This window comes from Apteryx mantelli, chromosome 17, assembly GCF_036417845.1.
Source record: "Apteryx mantelli isolate bAptMan1 chromosome 17, bAptMan1.hap1, whole genome shotgun sequence".
Classification (NCBI taxonomy): Eukaryota; Metazoa; Chordata; class Aves; order Apterygiformes; family Apterygidae; genus Apteryx; species Apteryx mantelli.
Window position 1 is genome coordinate 5,978,708 of NC_089994.1, and position 25,426 is coordinate 6,004,133.

At 48.3% G+C, this 25,426-nt stretch overlaps 1 protein-coding gene across 3 annotated transcripts in view; it reads left to right on the forward strand.

Annotated features, from left to right (window-relative positions):
• The window catches only part of RBM19 (RNA binding motif protein 19), a 93,319-nt gene that overhangs the window by 15,468 nt on the left and 52,425 nt on the right, over positions 1 to 25,426 (forward strand). For all 3 annotated transcript variants that reach the window (XM_067306996.1, XM_067306997.1, XM_067306998.1), the window contains exons 17-21: positions 43 to 197; positions 1,821 to 1,881; positions 3,579 to 3,658; positions 4,919 to 4,974; positions 7,460 to 7,576. In XM_067306996.1, coding sequence (XP_067163097.1) covers positions 43 to 197; positions 1,821 to 1,881; positions 3,579 to 3,658; positions 4,919 to 4,974; positions 7,460 to 7,576 — 469 coding nt within the window. The remainder of the gene's footprint in view (positions 1 to 42; positions 198 to 1,820; positions 1,882 to 3,578; positions 3,659 to 4,918; positions 4,975 to 7,459; positions 7,577 to 25,426) is intronic.

A 25,426-nucleotide genomic window follows, 5' to 3' on the forward strand; every position in this document is an offset into this window, starting at 1 on the left:
TTGCTACATCTTACAACGTTGGGTTTGTTTTCTCTGTATCAGGTAATGACACTGACACAACTTTAAAGGGCTCGGAGGTAACAGCAGTACAGGAAGAAGAAGAGGAGGAGGAGGAAGAGGAAGAAGAAAGCATTCCAGGGTGTACCTTGTTCATCAAAAACCTCAACTTTGCCACCACAGAAGACACGCTGAAGGAGGTGAGCCATGAGCAAGGAGGGGGGACTAAGTTTTGCCGAGCACAGTCTGCTCAGAGGAGCAGGAAGGCATTGAGTGTGTGGTTAATGGCCAGACTGCAAGGCCTGTTGGAGCAAAGTCCTTGCTCCCTGCACAGGCTTAGAAGCAAGGGCTCTAGTCTTCTGCAAAGTGGAAGGGGCGAGCTGTTCTGCAGCTATAATGTGGTGATGTCAAGGTGTTTAAAGGAGTTGAACTGCAGCCAGTGTGACCTTTTAGTGATGGAAGGGAGATCACTGGATTATGCTGGGACTGAGAACCTCCATTTTTGGGTTTTAGGCATCAATTAGACAAACGTGTCTGAAACAGTTTTGATGGGGATTAATTCCATCTTGGGATAGGTGGAAGCACTAGAAATCTTCTAAGGCTCTTCACCACCCATGCTTTCTGTAACACTTCTCCTTGGGACCAGCACTTATGCAGTTGTAATATTGTTTTGTGTGTTAATGTATTTAATGCATGATTTCACTGAGATACACTTTTCATCTACATTTCTACAATGTCGAGCTGTCTGTTCCTTGACAGGAGACTGTGCTGCTTTACCTCAGCAAGGGGAGATATTGCAGCATTTCTAAAGCCATGTGGGAGGTTAATAGCAGAGCCAGGATAGTTCTAAAAAGCTAGCATAATTGCCCAAATACCTATTAGTTTGTAATCTCCTACCTGTCTTTGAAGTCTGAGCAGTTTGTGTACCCTAGCTCTCTGTTAAGGGAGACTTCTTTCTCCACTGAGGACGTGGCAGCAAAACAGATGTCCAAGCTGTCTTTTTTTACGGATAGCAAGTGAGCTTGGTTTATGTGCGGGTGCCAGAGGGGCAGAGCCCAGCACATTCAGCCTGTGTTGTCATTCATGGGGCCTGAACAGACAGGGAGCAGAAAGAGCTTGAGTGATTTGTGGTCCCAGTACCTTGGCAAATGTCCCAAGCATTTACCTTCATAAGAGCAGCGTGGAGACTTTGATCCAGACGACAGCAAAGCCGGCAACGTACAGATCCTGGGGCTCGGCATGCCTCCACACGCTCTTGGCTGCGTGGCAGGTGCCTGCGCTCTGCCAACATCCTCCTGCAGGAAACGATCAGGAATAGAGGAAACCAGCTATACGAGCCAGTGCTCCCACCAGCACCTTGTACCTCGGTTCTAGAATACACCTGCCACTGCGGGGCAGCCCCTGCTACCTTGCAACCCCTCCTGCGTGGGTTTGGAAGGAGCAGTCTAGAATACTGCATCTGTGGCACTCACCCACCCCCTAAGATCCATACCTGGATGAAGGTGTTTTGTAATCTATAGTGTTTCTCCAGAGCTGTTTCAGGTCCCTGCACAGTTACTGAGGAGTGGTGGAGAATTTCTGGGAGTAAATATGCATAGATTTGTATAAAAGCGTGTATGTGTTTGTGTATCTCTATATATTTGTATAGAAAAACTTTATAAGAAGAGACACAGCTGCACTGACTCCTTTTTAGGTGTGTGTCGGGGGGGAGGTGGGCCTGTGAGCGTGTGTTCCTGGCTCTGGAAGAGGGCCACATTGTCACTTGACTTGAGTTGTAAGCCTTTGACAAAGAGAATTAAGTCACGTGTCCAAATTCCTTGCAGACATTCTCCAAAGTGGGAGCTGTGAAGAGCTGCACAATATCCAAGAAGAAAGACAAAGCAGGTACTCTAGATGTTGCTGTTCAATTCCTTCCCGCGGCTGGTTGCTGAGGGCTCAGATGTGGCATTGCTTTAGCATTCATCTGGCGGAGCATTTGTCTGTCGTTGGTGAAATCCTTAATATGTCTAGAAGTATGCCTGTTGAAATGGCTGAAAACAGCAACCAAAAATACCCCAGGGTTCAGTCTAGAAGGTTAAGCTGAATTGTGGGACGTGTGGAGACGTGGCCTTCTCTTGAGATCAGGATAGAGAAGGCAGCTCCTTCAGGATCATAGAAGAGAGCAGAATGAAAGTTGAATGGAACCAGTACCATGTGCTGATTAAACCTGTGCGCGCAATAGCGACCAGGATCTTCAAGGATATCTGGTTGAATACTGTGCTGAATGTAGTTAGTTTGCCTTCTGCCTGCCTCCTTTGAACCCCAGCGTGCTGCTGTGATGAGTGGTTATGTCTGTTGTACTGACTGTGCCTGGCTTCTGGGTGGTTGGACGGGAAGGAGTTTGCTTAAGGCAAGTACTGACTATATGGGCTATGTCTTGTTCCCAGATTTTAAACTAGGGAGCTGCACAGCTTTATGAGGATTTGCCTTAAGAAATGGCTGTACAGAGCTCTTCTTGCATGGGATGCTTGAAAACTCTGAGCCATTCAAAGAAAAAGGAAAGAGGGGAGGAAAAAAAAAAAAAAAAGGGAAACTCTGTAGTACTGTTCAAATGTACTGCTGTAGGCACGACCAGTCTGCAACACTTGAGTTTAGGCTGATCTCCTTTCCAGAGTGATCTGCTTCTGTCGCTGCAGGGTGATCTCTGTTAGCCTGCTGCCATTGAATTTTGAAGATGGAAACTGGATGTTTTGGTTTTGGTTGTGGGTTTTTCCCTTCCTCACCCAGCCTTATTTATGGCCTTTTGAAACTGTCAGTGCATTCCTTAGAAGCACGGTGCGACTGGGGGTGCTGCAAACTTTTGCTGGTTCAGGGAAGAACTAAAGGGCTGCGTGAGAGAGGTCTCATCTTTGGCTTGGAAGCTGGAGCTGCCCATCTGGGTTTATGTACATATTTGCTAGCTGTGCCTTGGAGACCTCAAAGGCATTCTCTCTCTCAGCTGAAACACAGAGCTTGCACTTTGTGATAATGGGAAATTCAGCATGTGACAGCCTGAGTTTAAGCAGATCTCAGTTGTGCAGTTCCCAACATTTAGTAACTGACTTTAAAGCGTTGACCAAAATGAGTTCTTGAAGAAGGGGTTGTGGATTAGAAAAGCATCATCTTGGGACCATCCTACAGCCTGTGCATTTCTGTTCCGGGGCAAAGTCATACCCATCTCCGGATTGTTGGCAAACCTTCCAATTGAAGGTCTCAGTCACGAGAAAAAAGTCCTGGGTATATTAAAAAAAAAAAAAAAAAGTGTGTGTATCCATAATAGGATCACTCACCCTGAATATGGACAGCGGCTGTTTTGCAGGACTTGTAATTAATGTTTTATTTAATGTGGATGCACTGCAATTATGCAAAGCAAAAATCTATTCTGCATACAACCTCAGTTATCCCCTGACATCAGCACCAAAACAAGAAAGGCCAGGCTGTTCAAACAGAGCATCCGTTCTAGAGCAGTATCTTGCTCAAAATCAATCAGTGATGGGTGATCTCCTGCTTAATATCATCCCTGATTCTTACTAATTTAATGAGTTTATTTTCCTTTCTGATAGGTGCTTTGCTTTCAATGGGCTTTGGGTTTGTGGAGTACAAGAAGCCAGAGCACGCTCAGAAAGCCCTACGTCGGCTCCAGGTAAGCTTAGGTGTTGTTGGTCCAGATCTCTTTCAACAGATGATGGACAAAGGCTTGGATGAACCGTGAAATTCAGAATCTAGCCAAGGATGTCAATACTATGAGTGATACTGTACTGATGGAGCGGTCTCTAAAATGGGCTAGGCCTGCGAGGGAAGAAGGTATGTAAGGGAAAAGACCTCATGAAGGAAAGAATCTTCTAGTAGCGATCCAGTACAGAGGTGGCAGAAAATATAGAATGCTTGAAGTTTAATGAGTTTGTCCTGCAAGGTTTCCTTTGCAGAGGTGACGGAGACCCAGGCCCCAACTAACAAAGAATTAAATACTGCTGAGTGTTCAGTGCTGTGAAGTTCACAATTTTATCCTCTGTGAATCTGCCATTGCTCCACGGTCTTCTAGCCTCATGCCTTCTCCATGACGTGCTGTAGGGTTGGGCTGCACTCCGAAGGAAAGAATCATTCCCTCTGCTGCTAGAAGAGCTTAATTGAACCATTTGGCCCATGTTACCTGGGTGGTAAAGGCCAGAGAGTTGGAATGATCCTTTTCTGGATGGATTTGAAGGAACTGCTCAAAACGCTTGAATACTCTGTGTGCGTTCAGTGACCACAGTCCGTGAATCCCTCCTTCAACAGGTGATGATTACGTATTCCACAGTCTGTGTAGTCTTACAGTAGATGTGTGAGGAGAGAAAGCAAGAAAATGGGTATTTTGCGGAGGGAGTGGACAGGGAGTGAACAGCAGAGCTCCAGGTTCCCAGTGTAATGGCCTTGCATGTTGTGTGCCCTGTCAGGATTGATTAGACAAGTGCTGTTTGTTTCCTGTGCTCGATCGCAAAGGCGCAGGAAGCAAGAGACGAAAGACTTTCTTGCTGTATTGGCTGCTGGCTGCAAATGAGACATCCTTAGCTCAATCCAGGAGAAATAGGAAACCAGTCTCCCTGCCCTGAAGAGTTTGCAGTCTAGAGGGAGAGGAAACTGTAGCTCAAGTGAAATGGCTTGCCTTTGCCAATTTAGTGGTGGACCTGAAGCTGATGGACAGCTAGATCAGGGATGTTGGCTGCTCCTTCGGTTAGTCAAGCAGTCTCCAACCTCATATCAAAAACCTTGCCTTGTATGAATGGTGTTCAACAGAGAGTTTTGGCACAGGGAAAGAGGAATATATGGGAAGGAGCGAAGATTTGAAATGCTGTGCTCATATCCTGGAAGCTTGAAAGCTGTTGTGACTTCAGTGTTTTTCTGTTTATTTTGTTTTGACTTTCAGGGCTGCTCCGTAGATGGCCATAAACTGGAAGTGAAGATCTCGGAGAGAGCTGTCAGGTAAAACTGTGTCTCTCCTCTGTACTGTGGTTAAGTTTAAGCTGCGGTAGTTCTTGTTAGGCTCTTCATGTCTTAGCTAGCATTTCCGCACCGTGAGGGCTGTGATCGTTAGTGCTTTGATTGCTAAACACATCAGCCTTTGTAATGCTGTACCGGGAATTGCCGTACTTAGTCTTATTTGGGCGTGGGGGGAAAGCGATGAAGAATGATGCAAAGGTGTTTGCTCAACTGTTTTCAGGAGTAATTGATGTATTCTCCAGTAAAACCCCTAAGTAGCATGCAAGGGTGTGACCCCAAAAGTGAGTCTGAACCAGGCACTTAACACTTCCCTAAAGTCAAGTAAAAGGCTCCTCTAAAAGAGGCCTTTGAGTTGGTACCTCAGGTGAGACTGACTTTTCTCTGGCGGTGCCTTTTTTGCTGTTGAATAGAGGGTGACTAGCTCAGATTTATACCTTTAATGCTGAAGCCTGCGTGACTCCCATACCATGGGATTTTGATGAACTGCAACCGTGAAATTGCAGTTCATCTGGGACTAGGTCTAGTCCCTTCCCTTGTATCAGCTGCAGAGATGGTGCAGCCCAAGGGCAGGGGAGCAGTGGTCAAAAGAGCTGCTCCAGGAAGAATTCAGCAATGGCATGAGAAGGACTGGAATATGCTAATGGCTAGAGGAGAGGTGAGGGAGGCACTGCCTTGGGCCGGTCATGATACTGCAGCCTGGGAAGAAGGCTAAGAGGTGCTGTGTGGCCAACAGGTGACCTCTTAATTTTCCGGTGCTACAGTAGCCGTACCTACCCTGTGATCAGTGACTAATGTTGTCCACAAACCTCTCTGACATGGCCTGCACCCTCAAGGAATTAAACACTGAAGCAGAGGCTGCTGTTGCTACAGCCCAAGTTGAGCTTGGAGGTGGAGTTCATTGCCCCCACTGTGTTACTGCTCACAGTTGCACACAAATGAAGGTGAGGGACCTTAGCATAAGGGGATTGAAGAAGGGATGCAAGTAGTGTTCTTTGATGCCTGTCCCACACTGCGGCCCCTGGCATGGGCAGCTGGTGGATCCGCTCTGCCAGCGCAGGGGATTCAGGCCTGGCTGCGGGGAGCAAGAGCTAGTTCTACAAAGTCTCCTGCCTGGGGCCCCATGTGTGACAGGTCTGTCCCCTTTCCAGGGGGGACGACCCAAACCTCATGGAGGGTCAGAAGAGGTATCTGCAGAGCTTCCAGACTTTAGAGAGTTAGGAGGCAGGGTGGGGAAAGGAGTTCAGTGGCCTCACACAGCGGTAGAGGGTGGTTATACTCATCGCAGCTTCTGAAACAGCAGTGGGAAGGCAAGTCTTCTGGCACAACCTAAGCTATGGTGACAACTTAGCACTGCAAAATCAACAGGTATTTAAGTTTGAGTGAGCTTAAAGAATTCTTGAGAAGACAAATATTCTCTGGGTAATAAAACCGAATTCATCAGGGAAACCAGGAGCTTAAAAATAATAATCTGCTGCAGTTAAAACAAATTCATGTTTTTTCTTGTTTGAAAAATTTTGGCTTTAACTTCTTTTAGGCTGCCAGGTACAAAGGAGATGGTTTCTTTTGGATGAAATGAGTTGGAGTCCTGCTTTAGGGTTTTCTTCATAGTTTTTATTCAATACAGACTTTTAAGTGGAAGCTTGAAAATGAACCCGGATGTTTAAAGGTGCATATTGGCACCTGAAAATTGTCATTTAGAAACTTTGGAAACCCTACTGGAAGATGCGTCTCTTAAATGTCAAAATTGCTTTGAAAATCTGGTCCCTGGGAACCAAAAGCAGTCTTGACAATTCACTATCTACAGCTTGTATTTCAGTTCTTTTAATAAGCCATTTTTATCCATTTTGCATTTTAAAATTCCTTCGGCTGGTATCCAGCCTATGATGTGGAGTGCTTTACTTCATGAAACAAGCTGCTGTTTTTTGTATTGGATAAATTTTTATCATGTTCAAATGCAACCAGTCCTAAGCAAAAGAAAAAAAATCTGTTTAAAAGTTTCATTAACTATTTTCTAAGTCAGTAAGAAAAAGGATCAAAGTTAGCATACATTAATCATTTAAATATGTGGAAATAGTGCACACCCTTCTGACAATAGAATATACGAGACTTGCTGTCAAAACAAAAGTTAGTGGCAGATGTGAGTACAGGTATGATACGTGATCTTTTCTTTGGGAGAGTAACCAAGTGCGCATGTGAAAGTGGATTAAATATATTTAAAAATTGTGATTGTAATCAGAAAGCTGAAAACTTTGATTTTTAGATGTAGGATTTAAAACACTAAGTTAAATTCATTTCTTCTCCATCTACTCTTTGAAATTTCCCTTGTTGCCAGTAAGATGCCAGTGAGGATGTCAGCTGTGAGCTACCTGGTTAATTTTTCTAGGTTCCTAACTTTAAAGGAGCTAGAGTGGCCTGGATGTGTTGCTTTGTAATGGTCTTTAACTGCCCTTTGCTGTTGACTTCTTAGGCCCGCTGTGAAATCATCCCGAAAGAAACAAACTCTCAAGAAGCAGATGACTTCCAAGATCTTGGTCCGAAATATCCCATTCCAAGCTACCGTGAGGGAAATCAGGGAACTCTTCAGGTAGGAACGTGTTTTTCATCGGTCTGTGGAGTGCTCCGTGCTGAAGCTGACGTATTTTAATAGGGTTCTTTCTATGAGATTTGATTCTTTCTTTCTTGGGGGGGGGGGGGGGCAGAGTAAATGAGCCTTTACTGAATGTAAATATAAATGTTGTAGCAGATTATACCAATATAGAAATTCTGCTTGCAAGAAAGATTGCATCAGCCCATGTTTTGGCTAGAGCCACTGAGAGTTGTCAGAGGTGTGTGGCCTGTCGCACTGTGCAGTGGACATCAGCAGAGTTAGGAGATCTCCCCACTTGTTGAACAAATGACCTAGCACTGATTTATTTGTTTATTTATTTACTTCCCTTTTGTGTGAGGCATGTGCAGCAGCTTTCCTGGTGCTTGGCCCACCTGGCTGAGGAGGAGCACCAGGAGAGCTGCTGTGGACTGCTGGTATGATTGGTTGTCATCGAGAACTGGCTCTGTCCACCATCCGTCTTGCACACATGACAGTGTATTTCCTTTATGGTGTGCAAGGAGCACTTAAATCTCAGTTTGCCTTCCAGGAGCGTTTTACTGTGTACACGTGGATGTGTCTGACACATTCGGGGTGGTGTTGCCCTATCATCCGCAGCCCTGTGACTGCAGGGATGGGAGACTGTGCTGTCTGTAATAGCCTCTCCAGCAAGAATTATCTTGTCAGTCTTGAGATCTGCCTGGGGTAGCACTGATTTTAGGATCCTAGCCTATAGGACAGGAGTGACCACATTCTTCTGTATGTTGGCTGATCTCTGTTTTCTTTGTATCCTCAGCCGTTTGTGCAGTGACTTACGAAGCCTCATAACGCATCCCAGAATAGAGGTAAAACTTTGTAGAGTACAGTGTAAGGCATGTTTCTTGCTCCCAAGAGGAGAACGTTGTTTTGATTGCTGAGTGACCCAGGCGAAGGTCTGCACTCTGCTGCTGACCTGCAGAGGAAAGTTGGGGGAATCAGTGTCCTTTTCTGTCCCTCGTTTTTTCCATCTGCAAAATAAGGGTGATAGCTTCCATCTGCAGGGCAGAATTCAGTACTGTGCTAGGAGGTGGCTTTTCTGTTGGGTTAGTGTAAATCTATCTAAGCAGAAGGCAGGCTCTTCAGGCTCGTCAAGGCTGTGGTGGTTGTTTCCAAAGGGACTGGGTTGTGGAATTGCTTAACCCATTAAAACCTGGCAAAACCAAGCATTGAAAACTGCCTTGCGAGGAGCCACTGTGCAGCGATTTGTTGGGAACAGGGGAAGCAATGCATTTCCGTATACGCGGTGAATTCTCCCAATTTTATTAACACGTAATGTTCTCCTGGCTTGACCCCAGGTAAGGACACTGGTTTCTTTGCTGCTGCTAGGCTCTTTTCTGGCAGGGTGGAGAAAAGGTGTAAGGTTGTGAGGAAAGCTGTATGTTGCATCACTACTTTGGAGTCGGCTCCTTGGGTTTAACTGGGCCCAGGTTGTGACTCAGCTCTCGCACACACTTTGTTGCTAAAGGGGAGACGGTAGGCACGACACAAGTATCCCTGCAGAACAGCAAAAGGCTTTTGCTTTCTAGTGCTCTGCAGCTTTAAAGGTCTTGGGTGCTTTTCGCCTCTTGGACCAGGGCAAAAAAATTAGCCATCGAAGTTCTGTGCTGAGTTTTCTCAGCACATGGGACAGCACTAGCTTAAAACTTGGTACAGTTTGGCTGCAGTTGTGTCCTCCATAACAGTAAAGCAAGCAAAACCAGGAGGATCTATTTGGCTTTTAGGGCCCTGTGTTAAGTGCAAAGAGCTGGGAGACTTATGTACTTATCCTAGAGGATAGAAGTGCCCAGCAGAGACTGTTTTTCTTTTTTTCTGTCTTGTTGTCTGGCACCTTAGTGCTGCGGAGAGGAGGGAGTAGCGGAGCAGTCTGATTAATATTGTAAGGAACATGCAGCTTCTAGCCGTGTGCGCCGTTGACAGCATTTTAAGAACGATGCATGAACATCCGTTTCATTTACTTAAGATATTCAGAGATGTGTTTTTATCCTCAAAACAAAAGCCAATGGCTGGGGTGGGGGGGACCCACAATCATTCCTCTACCCCTGCCATACCTCTTTCCCTTCGGAGAGGCCAAAACGAGGTATGACGGAGTGCCACGAAGCACTTCATCCTCCGAGATTGCTTTTTGTGGTTTTAAATCAGATGCCTTTGCTCTAGAGCTTTTAGCTCTTTCTGCATTTAGGAGCCTGTCTTATTTGTGTTTTGTTATTTATTCGTTTGAAATTGTGAGCAGTTGTTTGGCAGCGGAGGCGGCAGGGACGCGAGGGCTGCAGGGGGCACTCTTAGCCTGCCCAGGAAACGCGGGCTGGGGACCGCGGGGCTGGGGACCTCCGGCCCCGCCGCCGCCAGGCACTGCCACCGCGCAGGGCAGCGGGCCCGGCCTGCGGAGGCGGGCGGCTTTGCAGGACAAGCATCTCCTCTATTGTTTCACATGTTCAAAAGCCGCTTTGCAGCCACGCAGCTGATGTTGTTTCTTTGCCTGCTTCCTTTTCTGCCTTTTTTTTTTTCCTCCTAATTGCCTAGGCAAGAGAAAAATAATTTTTTTTTTTAATCCCAAACAAATATTTTCATGTTTCGAGCTTTGTCAAGGAGAAATGCCTGTTCTCCTTTTTAAATCTACCCCAAAGTAGGCGTTAATGACACTGAAATACCACAAAACAACGGAGTTGGGTGTTTTGAATGGCGAATTTTGAAAGCCTCTGTACATGTGCGGTTCAGCATTGGTGGTTCAGGAAATCCTACCCTGGTTGTCTTTACTTTTTGATGTCACCGTTTATGGTTCCATCACTTAAATGCTTGAACTTGCCTGAAGAATAAGAATGATGGTGCAGGGCACTGCGTTGGCAGTCTAAGGTAGCCCGGGGCTGTGTGGTGTGCACCCTTCCTTGCTGTTGCCTTTCCTCAGCTCCCTCCAGCTAACCGTGCAAACACGGGGGAAAACCTCGCTGTGGTCCAGAAGCGGCTGGTGGCACATGTCCTTCCCAGCACACGACCGCAGGTGCGTTCCACATTGCACGGCACCAGCAGGCTTGGGGATGCTTTGCTCCCAAGAGCTTCTTCCTTGCCCGTTCCTGGTGGTGGGGTGGAACCGCTGGGAGGAAGCAGACCTTTGGAAAGATCTGTGTGTGGGTGTGAAATTCAAATTGATTTTTTCCCCAAGCTCATAGTTCACAGGAGATTCAAAGCAAACATATTTCTTTTGATTTCAGAGTTTGGGAATATAGAGTTTTAATCCTTGGGTTAGAGAGAGACGATGCTTGATTTTTCTCTATACTTGAAAGTTGTGAACGCTCAGGTTAATGGCCTCGAAGGCTGAAGTTCTCTTGCAAAATAAATGTCTTCCATGCAGGGCTCTAGCAAGCTTTACTTGTCGCCCACCTTCCACGCAGGACCCAGGCTGGAACAGCTGACTGCTCTGGTCAGGATGGTCCAGCCCTCCAAGATGGCTTTGCTGGGGCCACCAGGCGTGTGGCTCTCGGCTGGGAACATGTTCTGCCGGGTGCTTGTGCTGAAGGTGTTGGGCTCTGTCACACCGCCTGGGGATTTTTTGAGACCCTATTGGTGTTATTTTCCTTGGAGGGAGAAACGCTTTTCAATTACAGTGGCTGCTTTTGGGCTAGGTGTGAAGATTTAGCTTTTGTGGGTGGTTTTTTTTTTTTCCCTCCCATTTTTATTCTTTATTAGATTCTGCTCTTATCTTCACTACCTGGAAAAATAACAAAAGATAAATCGTCCTTCGACAGCTCTTTCCAAAGAGCCATGATTAGGAGGGGAGAGACAAAAGGACTGATATCCCATGAAGGCTGTTAATTTTTGCTGCCAAATTGGGGGGCTCTTATGGCAAGACTTTTTTCAAAAGGAACTCTAGATGTGGCATGCTGAATTGGAGTCCTGTGAAAGGCCGCATTTTCACAGATTGGAGCTCTGGCAATTTCTGAAAATTAGGCTCCTTTAAAATCTATCACATTAGATCCATGCAATACTCATTTGAAGTTCCAATTAACTGTTTGTTTCAAGGCATCCTCTTCCCTTCTCCTTCCCCCTATCTACGCCAACTTTCTTGAATATTAAAAACAAAGGTGTTCTTGCAATTGCTGTATGACATTTCAAGGAGTTTTTTTTTTTTTTGCCAAAAGAGGAATAACTAGATTTGAAAAAGGGCTTCTTCAAGACTTCCACCCAATCAAATGCAACCTGAGGGATAAATACTATAGAGTCTTCCTAGAATTTGACATACCTGACGGTTGTACCGTCAAAGGAAACAGTTACTGGAGGGTCTCTGCAGTTGCCTGTTTGGGGACTGGAACAGTTTCCTTCTGTCTGCTTTACAAAATGTAGCTGAGAATCTGTAACTGGACCTTTATACATAAAATTCTCCTAAAATTGCAGTGACCCATCACTTCCAGAAAACGGAGCAGCCCTTCTCTGCCAATTAGTTACAACAGACGCTAATCCTCCAAATTCAGGGTGCTGTTCAGAACAAGACCAGGTGTCAGAAGCCATAGAAGATGTTTTACTGTACATCTGGCCAGCTCTTGTCTTTCACCCGTAGGCACTGAGTTCAAGCACACTGTGTAAAGCTGTTAAATCATAAAATTATAATTAACTGAAAGACTGGACTTTAGCCTGACTAAGGAAACAGCTACCAGAAAAAGCAATTGAAAGGTATACCAGAGCACAGAACAGGTTATCAGCTATGTTTATCTCTGTATTCTGACTTTCCTTAAAAAAAAAAAAAAGTAATACTGCTTCTTAGGAAGACCTTTGGGGATGGGTGTCTCTTTTAATTTTAAGTTCTTTGTTGAGTAGTTTCTTGGTCTTGACAAAGACGTGGCATTTATTGCATCTGGCAAAACAAGTGCCTGAGACTGATTGGAAGAAAACAGATCTATTTCTTCTGATAGAGGGTAAAAGTGAAAACAGTCAGTGGGACAAGATTTTGGAATCATGTCTCTTCTAGAAGAAGAAAAATCTCTGAAAGCAAGATACGGTGGAGAAACTGAGCAGAGATTTTTTTTTTTCTTTTTTGAGGCAGTCTTTATGAAGTTAATTTTATAAGATGATGCCTTTCACTTCTTCTGACCTATTATAATAAAGTGTAGTTATCAGAATGGGCTTTTCATTTCCCATTATAAAGGACACGGTGGTATAATGAATCCGTCTGCCAGACATGCTTGCTGTTCACACCTTTCTCCCAGTAATGGAGTCTACATGACTGGAGACAATTTCTCCTTCCCTGAGTATTGCTGCCCTGTTGAAGCCGTGGAAATCTTTGCTACCTAAAGGCAGAGGAGGAAAAAATGAGTCCCTTCATAAACATGGGAGTTTCTCCCGATGCCAGTGCTGTGCAGTATTAATTAGAATATTCGGTGCAAACAGCACTAGGATGCATAATGTTGCAAACGTTTTGTTGAAAAGTCTAATGTCAAATTACTCTCCAAGTGCTGCTTTTACTTTTAAAACCCTAGATCTTCTGTTAAAAATATGTTTTGAAATCCATTGCTGCTGCTTCTTAGCTACTTAAAATTTTTCTCTCCAAACTGTCCCTGGACAGTCAGATGGCCCTTGAACGTTGGGGAGCTGCAGAAGTCAGTCAGCAGCACCCTCCTCACGATAAGCCTGCCGGGGTAGGGCAGGGACTGCGGAGCTGCAGCTGGGGAGATGAAACTGGCTGAGGGATGCTGGGGAGAAGCCCAGGAACTGCTGAGCCCGTGCTGGAGGTCCCATCTAGAGACAGTGGGACCAGGCTTGGTGGCTCCCAGTAACCATGGGTTCATTCAGTTGCCTGTTACTTCTGCAGTCCTGCCTTGTCAGCAGGTCTGTCCTAGACCAGTCTTCTCTTCTTGGCCGAATCACCTGCTTAGCTGCCCGCTGTTGGCTGAGAGTGAGGTCCCCCAATACATCCTGCACCCTCCCATGAGAAGGAAGTTAAAACTGGTGTGCAGATTGATCTTCACTCTTTAACAGTCGGAAACTTCCCCGTAGCACTCCAGGTAAGGGTGCATGCAGTACAAAAATGATTGTGTTTCATAGGACTGTAAAACTTCTTGTTTGTTACACTATTAGCCCTTTAAAACTGAAGCAGAATCAAATCAGCATGGATAAAATATGCTGGGAACATTACTTGAGTGTCACAGGGAGACAGGGAAAAGTAGCTACACGTGCAGCTGTTAGACATGCTGGAAAGCAAAACTGGTGGAAGGATGTAGAACAGATTAGCAACCCTGTATGAGAAAGGTTGGAAGAAACCACTGTTGGGTTTGTGGCTTCTTCGTCTGGGTCACATCCATGAACAGACTAAGCTGTGTTTCTGTGTCATTTTAGCATGAGGGTCCAGCTGTTGGTCTGTAGCCAGATCCAGCTTGAAGGACAGCGCCTCGCACTTCAGAAAAGAGGAGGGTAGCTGCTTGGGCAACGAGCAAAGCCCATCAGCTAAATGTCTTATCTTACCAGTGTGCGGTTGCTGATTTAAAGCCAATAGTTTCTACTCCCCCAGCAGAGAACAGAGCGATGTTCCCCAGAACAACCTGCTGCCCTTGTCACCAGGAGGGGTCCTGTGCCAAGAGAAGAGCCTGTTGGTCTCTTCTGAAATCCAATGCATGTGGCCCAGAAAACTCCCTTCTTGCTTGGTGCAAAGTCAGATTAACAAAATCCTGTACTGGAGCAATCTACAGATGCGGGGAGAAAGGCTGGACCTGTGGGCCAGGGACTGTTTGGATGCATTCCTCAATTCTTCGCTCGTGTTATTTAGGCCTGTATTGATCGTTCTCTTAACTGCCTTTGTGGATTGGGGCTTTGGTGCCTCGGAGACAGGGACGCTGTACTCCTGAGAAAGACTGGGAAAACAGTTGCTCAGATGCAACAGTAGCAGGGCTGCGATGTGCCAGGAGGTATCTGCAGAGACCTGAATCGCCCCTGGGCAGGCCAGGAAGTATCCTGCACTCCAGTTGCAGTTGGCCGTGGTAGAAACGCGCTGACCTAGCCTTTGGCTGAGCAAGTGGTAAGCTGGGTCAGGGTGCCTCGGAGGCCGTGAAGCGTGCCAGCTACTCTGCAATATTCGCACCTTTGCCTGTCCCGTGATATCGTGCTTATGTGCCTGTGCCCAGAAGGAGATGCCTAAAAACGAGTCTGAACAAGCAGAAACACCCTGTGAAATCAGTGGACTTTTTGCACCCAGCCGTCAGACCTGTGTATGATCCCAGCTTTCTGGCTTCGCTTGTGGATTAGGGTATTGGCAGCAGCACATGGAAGTACTGTGGCATGTATATCTTGCCGAGAGGCATGCGTTCAGATGGAAACCTGTCAAAAACGGTTCTAGGGACAAGAACTGGAATATGCCTCAATAAGAGGAGAACCTGTTTACGTTTGAGTGCTCCTAGCACTGATGGTGCCTCCGGAGTTTGGTTTGGTGTTTAGTGGGATCACTGTACCGTGTTCTTGAGGAAGCAAACAGGTGGTTTAAAAACATGACTGATCCTTCTCTCCAGCCTCCAGAGAGATCCCGAGGCTGAACGCCTAGCTGGTGAGCTGTTTTGAACTGGCTGATACGTTCAAGCTGCTGGCAGCGTGGGTGTCCTGTACTGCAAACGCACGCTCTGCTTGGTATCGAACTGTTGAGCGGGAAGCGATGGTGATTAGCTGGGAACGTGAGTTTACCTGAGTGGTTCCCAATGGCTGTGGCTTTATCAAACGCTTGTTTCAAGTGGCATGCCTTCTTAATTGCACATGGAGCTCAGATGAGACAGCAAAGCCGTGGACAAATGAGGAGCTTAAAGACTCCCCTTCCATCTTCGTTGCTGGTGGTAAATCTGCGGCTGTTGCAGAGGAAAAGAGAATTTGATATGTCGGGAAGAAAGTTCTCCGTTTAAAGCATGAGATTGAAAACAGGCTGAGCCTATTGTTTGAGAGGGAAATGTGGTTAGAGCAGGATGGGAAGAACAAGACCCTCCGGAAGTGTGGAGGGGATTTGGGGTCCCTGCGTTCCTCCTGGAACGGGGAGCCACGGGGGCAGTTGTGAGCAAGCTGCCCAGGCTGCCCTGAGAGGGGGACAGGACTTGAGAGGAAGCATCAGGCTGGAAAGATGAAGAAGATGCAGCAAGCAAGGCAGTGGTTGCTGGAAAAGGATTTGGGAAGGAGGAGGCTGGGGTTTAGGGGTACAGCAGAATAGCCGAGGTTCTGCAGAGATGTAGCCACTTTCCATTGCTTGGGTAAATGCCCTAGGAGACAAAGCTCCTTTACGAGTAGCTAAAGCAGCCTGGTGGCCAGTGGGGACAGCATGGTTCACATCCATACAGCCAAATTCTCTTCCTCTAGAAAGGGTGGCTTCTGTCCTGCTACCTGGGAGACAGCATGCGCGAGCAAGGTTATCCCCTGAGCCAGGCCCCGGTAAGAGGGGTGTTTGGCCCAGACCAAAACTGAGCTGGGAACATGCTACCAGTGAAGCAGTCTGGACCCTCGCAGGCAGGCGGCTGAGCTCAGGCTCCAGCCCCGTGGAGTTTACCAGCTTGCCGAGTTTACAGATTGAGCCCTTGCAACTACGTTGGTGGTAGGTGGCAGTTCCTGTCCAAACGCATGCATCGGTGCATGTGTGTGGTGTGGTGCTGGGTCTCCAGTGTGCAGGTGGACTCCCATGGCAACAGCATTTTCGCCCTGATTTGGCCCGTCTCTAAAGAAAAAGCCCTGTGCTGTAAGAGTCCTGTTTTAAAGGTGGCTTCCTGAACGCAGTGCAAATCGAGCTGTTGTGCGCTGCAGGGCTGCATGCATTGGAAAGAGTATCCGTGAGCCGGTTCAAGGCCATATCTTCAGGAGGTGTAAATGAAAGCAGCTTCAGATGGTGCCAGCAGATGATGTGGCACTTTATTAGTGCTAGATTTCAGCTCCCTAATTAGGATGCAAGGTCTGTGCGTCAGCCTCCTGAGCGTCTGAGTAGGAGCGTGTCTGATATCTGGGGCACTTTGGGCTGCTACTCCATCATTGAAGCTGGGGGCTGGTTAAAACCACCCGCTTTCAAACATGTTGCTTCCAGTCCAGCTCTGCACCTCTCACCCGCCTGCTTTGCCTGCCCCTTCTGCAATGCAACCCAGAGGCACTTGTAAAAATGCAAACGCATCTTTGGACATGTTTTCTTTGGTGTCATTAGGAAACTGCTTTGTTGAGTGCTCCCTACTTGCTGCCTGAACCTCTGTCCCACCGGTGTCCTTCAGTGGGTTTTAGGTTTGTAAGGGGAAGGTGGAGATCCTCTGCTCCGTCAGGTTCTCCACTGCCCTCCGGTGTGCCTCTAGCAATGAGTCATCCCTGGAGCCTGCCGGGAGACTCGGTGGTGTTGGCAACGGGTCCTGGATGCGCAGTGTCGCTGCGTTCGGCTGCAGCAGTCTCACCTGTGATCCCACTGCGTAGTGTGGATCTCTTCCCTCCCTTTGTCTCTTATCGCCCCGTTTTTTCTCCCTGCTGGAAGCTGTTGGAAGATTAAAGTCTTGCCTCTTATGGGCTATGTTGCGTAGTCCGTCATGTCTGATGGACCTCCCTCTGCATGCCAAACTTGCTTACTTCTGCAGTTCAGGGGTGTTGAAGTCCTGCATATGTTACCCTTTAGGTCACGTTCATACAGCACCTAAAATATTCCAACCCGGAGCTGGGAGCAGCAGTCCTGGCAGCGGCGATTGCCTGAGCAGCTGAGTGCCCCTGCCTGCTGCTGTGGCAGAGGGGTGGCCCCAAACTCCAGATCCGGCCCGTGCAGCTGCCACAGTTAGACCACCCCGAGTAATCCGCTCTTCCGACGCGTTTGGATAGTGTGTGACCTTGTTCTCTGCTGCACAATCTGCCCCAGGTGCGTGCTTACAGCCCGGCTTAGCGCGGAGGATTTATGCAGCATTGTTTGCACCCGCTTCCAAGTTCCAGGTCGCCAGGAGCAGCACGTGTGGAAGTGCAGGATGCAGGTGCCTTTCTGGGCAGCAGCTTGCAGATATGTGCATTAGCGCTGTGAGCTGAGAAATCCGGATGAGAAGGCAGGGATCTGCTGGGCTGGTTTATTTCTCTCACTGTATTTGAAAGTGTAAATGAAACTTTTTTTTTTTCTTCTTTTGGTCCTTTAAGTCGCTTCCTTCTGTGTTGGAAATCCAAACACAGCAATACTGGACTAATATTCAGAGACCAGCAATATAACCGACCAGTTAATTTGACTATCCAAAATGAGCCACAGGGCGGGGAGAATGAAATATGTTTTCAGTGCTGTTTTTCGGTTTGAATTATAAAGGTGTTTAACATAGATAAGGAAGTGTTTAACTCTGTTATCTTGACAGGGTTGCTTTAAAAGGTGGGTCTTCCCAAGAGCAGAAGGAAGATTTTTCTGTACATCTCTTTCCCTGTCTTGAATATTCATTGCAGTACTTCATTTGATTCCCCCCCCCCCCATTCTGCACTCCAAATATTCCGTACCCGCAGGTCCCCTTTTTGCTCGCCTGAAACCTCTGTTGAGGAGTTTTCAGCTGCCTGCTTCCGCTCAGTCCAGTTGTCCAATGCAAATTGAGGGAGTTTCTAGGCTGCTTCGTTCTGACTTTTGCAGAAGTGTCTCACCGAGGCGCTAAGCTGAGCCTGCTGATGGAACTTAATTAGTTTTACGCACAGACTTGGTTGCTCATCAGTGCAGAGGGGTTTGGGGAAGTGAGGAGAGATGGGGAAGGGGCCGTTTTGAAATGTCTTATTCAAATATAGCCCTGGTATTGGGGGTTTTGGCACTTTTCTATGCCAAGTGGGACTACAGTGCACATACGTGTGTGCACGTGTGCTTTTTCTCCTCGATAGGAAACAAGCAGCGAAGCCTATAGTAACCCTGTCTGCCATCTCCTATAAATAACCTACTCAGTGCAATTAGTATTATAAGGTCTCCTTTTGTCTGGCTTGTGAAGAGTATGGGTGTGTGTCTATTAGAAGGACAGACATACGGGTTTTTTTGTCTTAGGTTGCAGCCTTTTCTTGTTCTTTTTCAAAACTGTCTGTTTGCCAGGCTACCTTTCAGGCTACCTTTGGGTTGGCAGTGGGGGGTTGCAGAATCTGCTGTGTCAAACTACAGTGGGCTTACTTTTAAGCCGATGTCTTGGCTTTTCACTCGAGGAACAATCCAAGTGATTATTTTCTTGCTCTTAAAATTCTTCTCTATATTAAATTTCTGAAATAGAATTCTCAGCGCAGTGACGTTGACCCATCCACCTTTGTTTCTTTTGCTAGCCTAGATGTGTGGGTAGTTTTCAGTCTCGCTTCATGAGAAGGTCCTGAACAAGCCTCTAATGAGTCACAGTTTTCTGCTCAGGATGACACTATGTCCTGTATTTGCATCTCTCTTTGCATTATTAGCATTTTTTTAACCTCAAGCCTGCTACAGCATTTCTGCCCCTTCTAATCTAGGGGGTTTTAAGCCCTTGGGATACGGTTACAACTGCCCACCTTTCATTGTACGAACTCTCGCCTCCCACAGAGCAAATCCCCCACCGAAGGCTTGCTGTGCCCTGGCGCTTGGAGCCGTATCGGCTTTCGCAGTCTGTGGCGCTGTGAACCTTTGTGTCTGTGCTCCTGCCCCCATCTTGCTTTTCCGTAAGAAGGCAAGCTAAGGCAGATCACACTGACCATCTGTCTTCTCGCCTCCCTTTCCTCCTCCCCCAGTAATATCTGAACCAGCTGACCAATTCCAAGCATCTGGCACAGAAGAGCTCTTCAATCTGAGACCTTGGGAGAAAACTCCTGAGGCTTGTCGTTGGGGGAAGATGGTGGTGTGGAACTGACATCTATTAGGTGGCCAGGAGTTCGCAGAAGGACCCCCTTAAGTATTTCCTGCAGAAGGGACATTTTTCTGAGCAAGTTCTCCTCTTACTGGATACCAGGGAAACCGACCCTGGGAAAACGATCTGTAGGGGAGCAGCCTTCTCTGATCTGCGCCTCGCAAACCAGCTTCTTAGCAGAGGTGTTACCCTCCGGTGATCTGGGCCTGTCAGGCTGTTCCCCTCCCAGGTGGCCTTTTGGGATTTGCCCAGTGAGGTTTGGAGGACAGGCTTGGTCCTCTTCCACCCCCCGTTGTTTCTGACATCTTCTTATGGAGCTTGACTTGTAGAAAGCTGCTTGCTTTCCTCGTGGACAAGGCTCAACGTCGCAGTTCCTGTGTTTCCGAGCCCAGCAGCCCTGATCTCAGCATCTTTGCGCACTGGGCCTCATGGCAAGCAGCACCATCTGGATTTGTGCCAAAACTTGCCCTGCAAATGCAGCTGCTAGGTGGGAGCCTGAGCCCTCCTTGGTCCTCTTTAGCCCAGGTTTGAATCTCCCCCGCCTCGATCCTGCTCTCATTACGCCACGCTGCCAGGCCAGCAGCCAAAGGGTTAAACGAGTTCGGGGGGGGGGGGGGCGAGGGGGTGGAGACGAGGTATTTCAGCTGCTCATTACTCACTGCCAAGTTTCCCCAAAATCATATTAATTTCACGCTGTCACGCAGGACTGCGCCGTCTCCCTCGTCAGCGTTGGAGAGGGTGGCGGGAGGGGGAGGGAGGCGCGCGGCTCCCCTCGGCACCGCGCCTGGCATTTGGAGAGCTCATTGGTAGCCTCCGTCTTCGCTGCGGTGGGTGCTGGCCCAGCGTGCCCCGGCTCGGGCTGGCCACCTTGCGCTGTGCTGGTGGGGGACCTGGGGAACGGGGAGGCGCTTCTCCACGCGCTGCCTCCCCGTGATCGTTTTCCACCCCGCTGCTCGTGCAAAAACCCCATGAAATTAGGTCTGCTGCAGCAGGGAGGTCTCCCCTGCCCGCAGCGGGGAGGGGTGGGCAGCCTCCAACCTGCTTCGCCCTACCTGTGTGTGGGCAGAGCGGGTGCTGTTTAAAAGTTGGTCTTTAACCAGTTGCCTGCCTCCCCTTTTTAATACAAGCGGGTGCCGTCTGGCTCTCCCTTCAACAACCGCTTCCCTTGCTGCCATCGCCTCCTCTCTCGTTTCTTCCTCCCTTTGCAGCATCTTCGGCTGTTTGCTTACTGCGTCTGTTGGAGCCGTCACCTCTGCAGGGACGTCTCTGCGTTTCTGCTATCACACAAGTTACGGCTGGGGCTCTGATAGCGCCTGCTCACCCCTGCCCCGAAGCAGGCTCAGCACCCCGAGCCCTCCCTGGCAGCTGCCTCTCTCCCCACCCTTAAAGCTCTCCAGCAGCAGGGATTCTGCACCAGTCCCAGCAGTTCTTGTTGTGCTTATCCTTAGAAGGTACCTCAGCTTGTGTCCAGGTGCGCTTTTGTATTCTTTGTAGGTTCAGGATGAACTCTTCTCCTTTTCTCTCAGTGCATCACCTACAGTTGCACTTTTTACAGCACTTGGCAAAATGCATCTGTTCCGGCGGAGTGGCAACAGCCTGCTTTTCCCTGTTTGCACAGCAGAGAAGGAAAGGGCACTTTAAAGGGAATGGCCCTCTCAATGTTAGTCTGCTGATGGACTCTGCTATTTAAGACTGAAAAGCTTTGTAATAATCTTGGGGAAGGGAGTTACCTGCCTCTGGAGGAAGGAGGTGCTCTTGAGGGCTGGAGCTCTGGAGCCTGCGGAGCCCTGGCAGTGGATGATGTTACGGGCAAAGCCTGTGCCGTGGGCGGCATCAACCTCCGCTGCCCAGGGCTCGGAGCGCAGCAACGTCCTATGGCTCCAAGCCGTGTTTGGGGGAATAACGCACTTTGACATGTGGTTGAAGCCTGCTCTGAGCTGACCTCCCTTGGTGAACCCCCTCTTTCTTTCTTTGCCATTTGCCATCATATTTACCTGTCTATCTGCCCACAATAATTTTTAACCCCCAGGTAGGTAGAGGGTTTGAGGATACTGGGTTCCTGCGAGTATCATAAAGCCCAACAGTTAGCTGGAGGATAAGAAAGCGGCTTCGTGTTCCCAGGGTACCAAGTACTAAGCATTGTTAGTGCTCACGCTTATTAAACGTTCCCGAATCCATGAATCTATTTTGTTACTCGCCTCTGAGCATCAAACTAGTGCTTTTCTGACTCCCGTTCATTTTTGAAGTCCCCTCTCCCTTGAAAAGGCTGTCCACTGACACGCGTATTGAAAGCAGGATCTCTCTACCTAGCCACATCCCTTGGTGATGCTGGCACCTCTGTGGTGCAGTGTATTCCCCCAGCCATGCACTGACCTCGTGAGCAGTGGGAGCTTGCAGGAAAGCTCTCCGAACTATCTTTTTACAAGGCTAGAGCACCACACGCAGCAGCTAGCTGTTGTCAGGCTTGTTGTATGTGACCAATCTGCGGTGACAATCCTTAGCATCGGCTTTTACCCTTTCCCGCATCAGGGATCCTCCACTTGAAGCAATTGAGTGGGAGCTGGTTTCTTGTCTGTGCTGCTGCTTGTTGCACGTCCCACTGTTCAGAGGCGACAAGGATGTGCCTTCAGTTCTTCTGCAGACATCAGGCATCTGTTAGGGGAATGGCTTTTTCTAGCACTCTGTTGGAGTAGTCAAGCCTGTTTCCATCTGACTGGCTGCTAGCGAGTCTCATCGTGAAGCCATGCCTTGCTTTCCCTCTGGGTGATACGAAAGGGAGGTTTGCCACTTTGTGCTCTTGGGGTTTGTGTGCACAGAAATGTTTCGTACTAAAGTGATGTTAGGCAAAGTATTTAAATTTACATTTTCGGATATATTTATCCCTTCAGAGGAAAAGAGGTCTATGATCATGGTGTTGGTATCATCTGCCTAGCAGCAGAAGGAGTTACAGTATTAAGTTGCTATGAATTTTAGGCAAATAGATGGTGAAGTAAGAGAGACCAAACTTAGTATCCCTCAGCACAGGGATGGCTGCGGGGTATATGCAGTTCTTAGTAGAAGAATCCACCTGGCAGCCAGCTAGAAACCCAGATTTGATATGAGAAACAAGCGGTAGCTCCTGATGTTTGAGACTGTCCCAAAAACAGTTTGCATCTTTTTAAATCAGAAGCTCTTTGCATTCAGCTTGTCTGCCAGGTGGATTTAGCATCTAGCATGCTTTGGGGACATCATCAACTGAAGGTGTAGACACCTTACGCATGTCCCAGTTTACACCTGACATTGGAGCACAGGTTTGGGCATTGGAACAGAAGTAAGCAGGAGAGATGTTGCTTCTGGGATCTCTGTGGGTTTGGTTCCAGTCCAACCCGCACTGTAGCAGGCATTCAAAGGTGGCTGAGCCGTGGTGGTGGTGGTCCTGAGCCGTATTGCTTAATATTGGTGCAAGAGTCTAAGGAAAGCTTGTAACTTAGCAAGTGTATCTATTCAAACTGAACATCTCCTCTTGGGGAGTCCTTGCTTGTTCTCATCTCAGCCAGGCCCTCAACTCCAGCATGTGACGGCAGCTTGTGTACCGGCTCAGATAGCAATACCTATTTGTTTTGCCACTAAAAGTTAGGATCTTCAGTGGAAAAACACTGACCTGGAAGCCTCACAGCACGTTCCCCAGATGGAGAAGTGAGCTCCCTGCTCTGCCTTTAACTCTCTGCAAGATGGGGGGTAAAATTTTCCGTGTTGTCAATGTGGCAAGTCATTCCCCTCCCTGCCTTAAAATAGCATCGATACAAACACGCTCTAGGTACAGCATGATCTGTCTCAGCCCGTGCGAGAAGTGGCTGCGTTTTGCTGAGGCGAATCGAGCTCCGTCACGCTCACGACGTGCGGTGGGGCTGGGGCCTGCCCAAGCAGCCAGCGAACAAGAGGTGGGAGCAGTTCGATTGCACCCTCTGGGGAGGGGAGCTCCTCCGTCCCTTCCTGGGCATGTTTCTTTAACCCTGGTCAGGCACGGCGGGTTATTTTTAAGTGTGTCATTGCCCTTGGTTTTTCCTCTCGGCATCCGTGTGTGCATTGCAGCTCTTGCAGGTTAGGTGGCGTGTGCGTGGCCAGCAGACTGAGGAGAACACGGTTCCCCTTCCTCTCCGGCAGCCCCTTCTTTGTATCTCACGTTCACGTTTGCATCAAGCCTGCGACTGCGAAGCTGCTTTGATGGCATCTGTCGGCAAGGTGCAAGCGTCCGCTCTTGCCTGCGAACACCCTTGGCGTTGTGCCGAGTGTTCCTGCAGGTCTGGGGGTTTTCTTGGGCGGGGGGCAGCAGCAGAAAGGGGAGGATGAGGAGGGCTTGAACCCAAACACACTGATCCGCGGTTGGAACTGTCTTTGAACCGTTCATCCGAGCTCTGGCCTGATTTGCATTTTTCTGGCTCCCACTGGAGACCAGAGCTGTAAAACGCTCAGGCTGTGTGTTTTTGTTGGGTGGTTTAATTTGTTTTATTTAAGAGGCTTCGAGTTGGGAGGGGCCGGGCCGGAGGAGGGGGGTGGGGAGGCAGCGAAGCTCACGCTTAGCCTTGTCAGAGTCCATTTATTAAATCAGTGAGGTTACGTTGGCAGGGTTCGCGGCTGCCAGGGTTCGCTGTGCGCTGCCTCTCGCCGCGTACCAATGCCGCGAGACCCCGCGAGAAAGGCGCGGGGAGACACATCCCTGCCTTGCTGGTTCCTGCCTCCGTGCCCTCGAAAGCTGTCCTGAGACATCTACCTGCATTAACGGCCAAGGAAAAAGTAAAACGCTTTCCTCCTTCCCCTATCCAAAAACTTGAGCCGTGCAAAAGGCTCGGCGTTGCAGGTTTATGCCTGCCTACTTGGTGCAGCGGATGGGCAGCGCGTAGGAGCCCCGCTGCACATGCCTGCATAAAGTAAGCGAATTTGATGGGCAGGCTTAGGTCACTGTTTCCTGGAGATCTCCTTACAAACTACTTTTTTAGGCTGCTGTGTTTTTGCTCCCATGTTGCAGGGCGTTAGGAGTGTGAGCAGGCAGCCCTGCTGGTGGGTGGAAGCTCGTGCAGTTGGGGTAACTCAGTGGCTCACCCTGTCCATCCATCCCAGCAGGATCTTCCTCTCTACAAGCAGTGTAAAATCGACATAAATCCCATTTATGCCACCCCGATGCCTGTCTTCAGAGCAGCGTTGATGATGATGGAGTCCACCAGTGTAGCTATGCATGGAGATGCACGCTCTTGCTTGTTCAATTGAATTGCATTGTTGTTCCAGCCGAAGTTGGGATTCTGCTTGGCTGGTGCAAGTCACATGCATGTGGAGTCTTCCCTGAAGACCTCTGTGTTTGATGAGCTGGGCAGTGTTTCCTGGAACCAGATGTTGCCCCAGTGGTGGAGGTTTGAGGCAGAGGTGATGTGCCTATGGTCATGCGGGAAGTCGGTGGCAGAGCCAGGCACCCTGTTTCATGCTCAGCTCCAACTTCTTTGGTGTCTCCTGTCTACCTTAGGCTTTTCTCTAGGCCTGCTTGAGCTGCAATTGTGTGTGCCTTTGGGTGTTATCATTAGAGCCTGGTTAAAGGATCTTCTAGCGATGTTAAGCCATGGCATGATATGCAAATAATGGGAGTAGTGCTTGGGCTGTTGCCTCTTTTAGACCAGTATTTTAGTTGGTTATTTGGGCTGAGTTATATTCTCTCTTTATACCGAACTGTTCTAATTGCAACTCTTGACTTGGCAAAAGAGCTTGAGCTGCCCTGCTGCCCCGACAATGCTCTTCTGTTTTCACAAGGCTGAGGCATAAGGAAGTAAATTAAAAAAAACTACTTCCACTGCAGTTTTCTTTGCCCACAAAGTCCTACAGTCCGTGGGTCAGCCTGGGCTGTCTGACTTCCATTCTAGACTCTGCCACTCCTTCTCCTAGCTGTCTTGGAACAGATCCTCTCGTATACAGATGTTGCAAACTTTCACAGACCTGCGAGTGAAGAGTGACAACTTTTCTTGCAGAAATACAGTCAAAACATTGTCTTTGAATCCCATACTTGCTTAAATAATGCTTG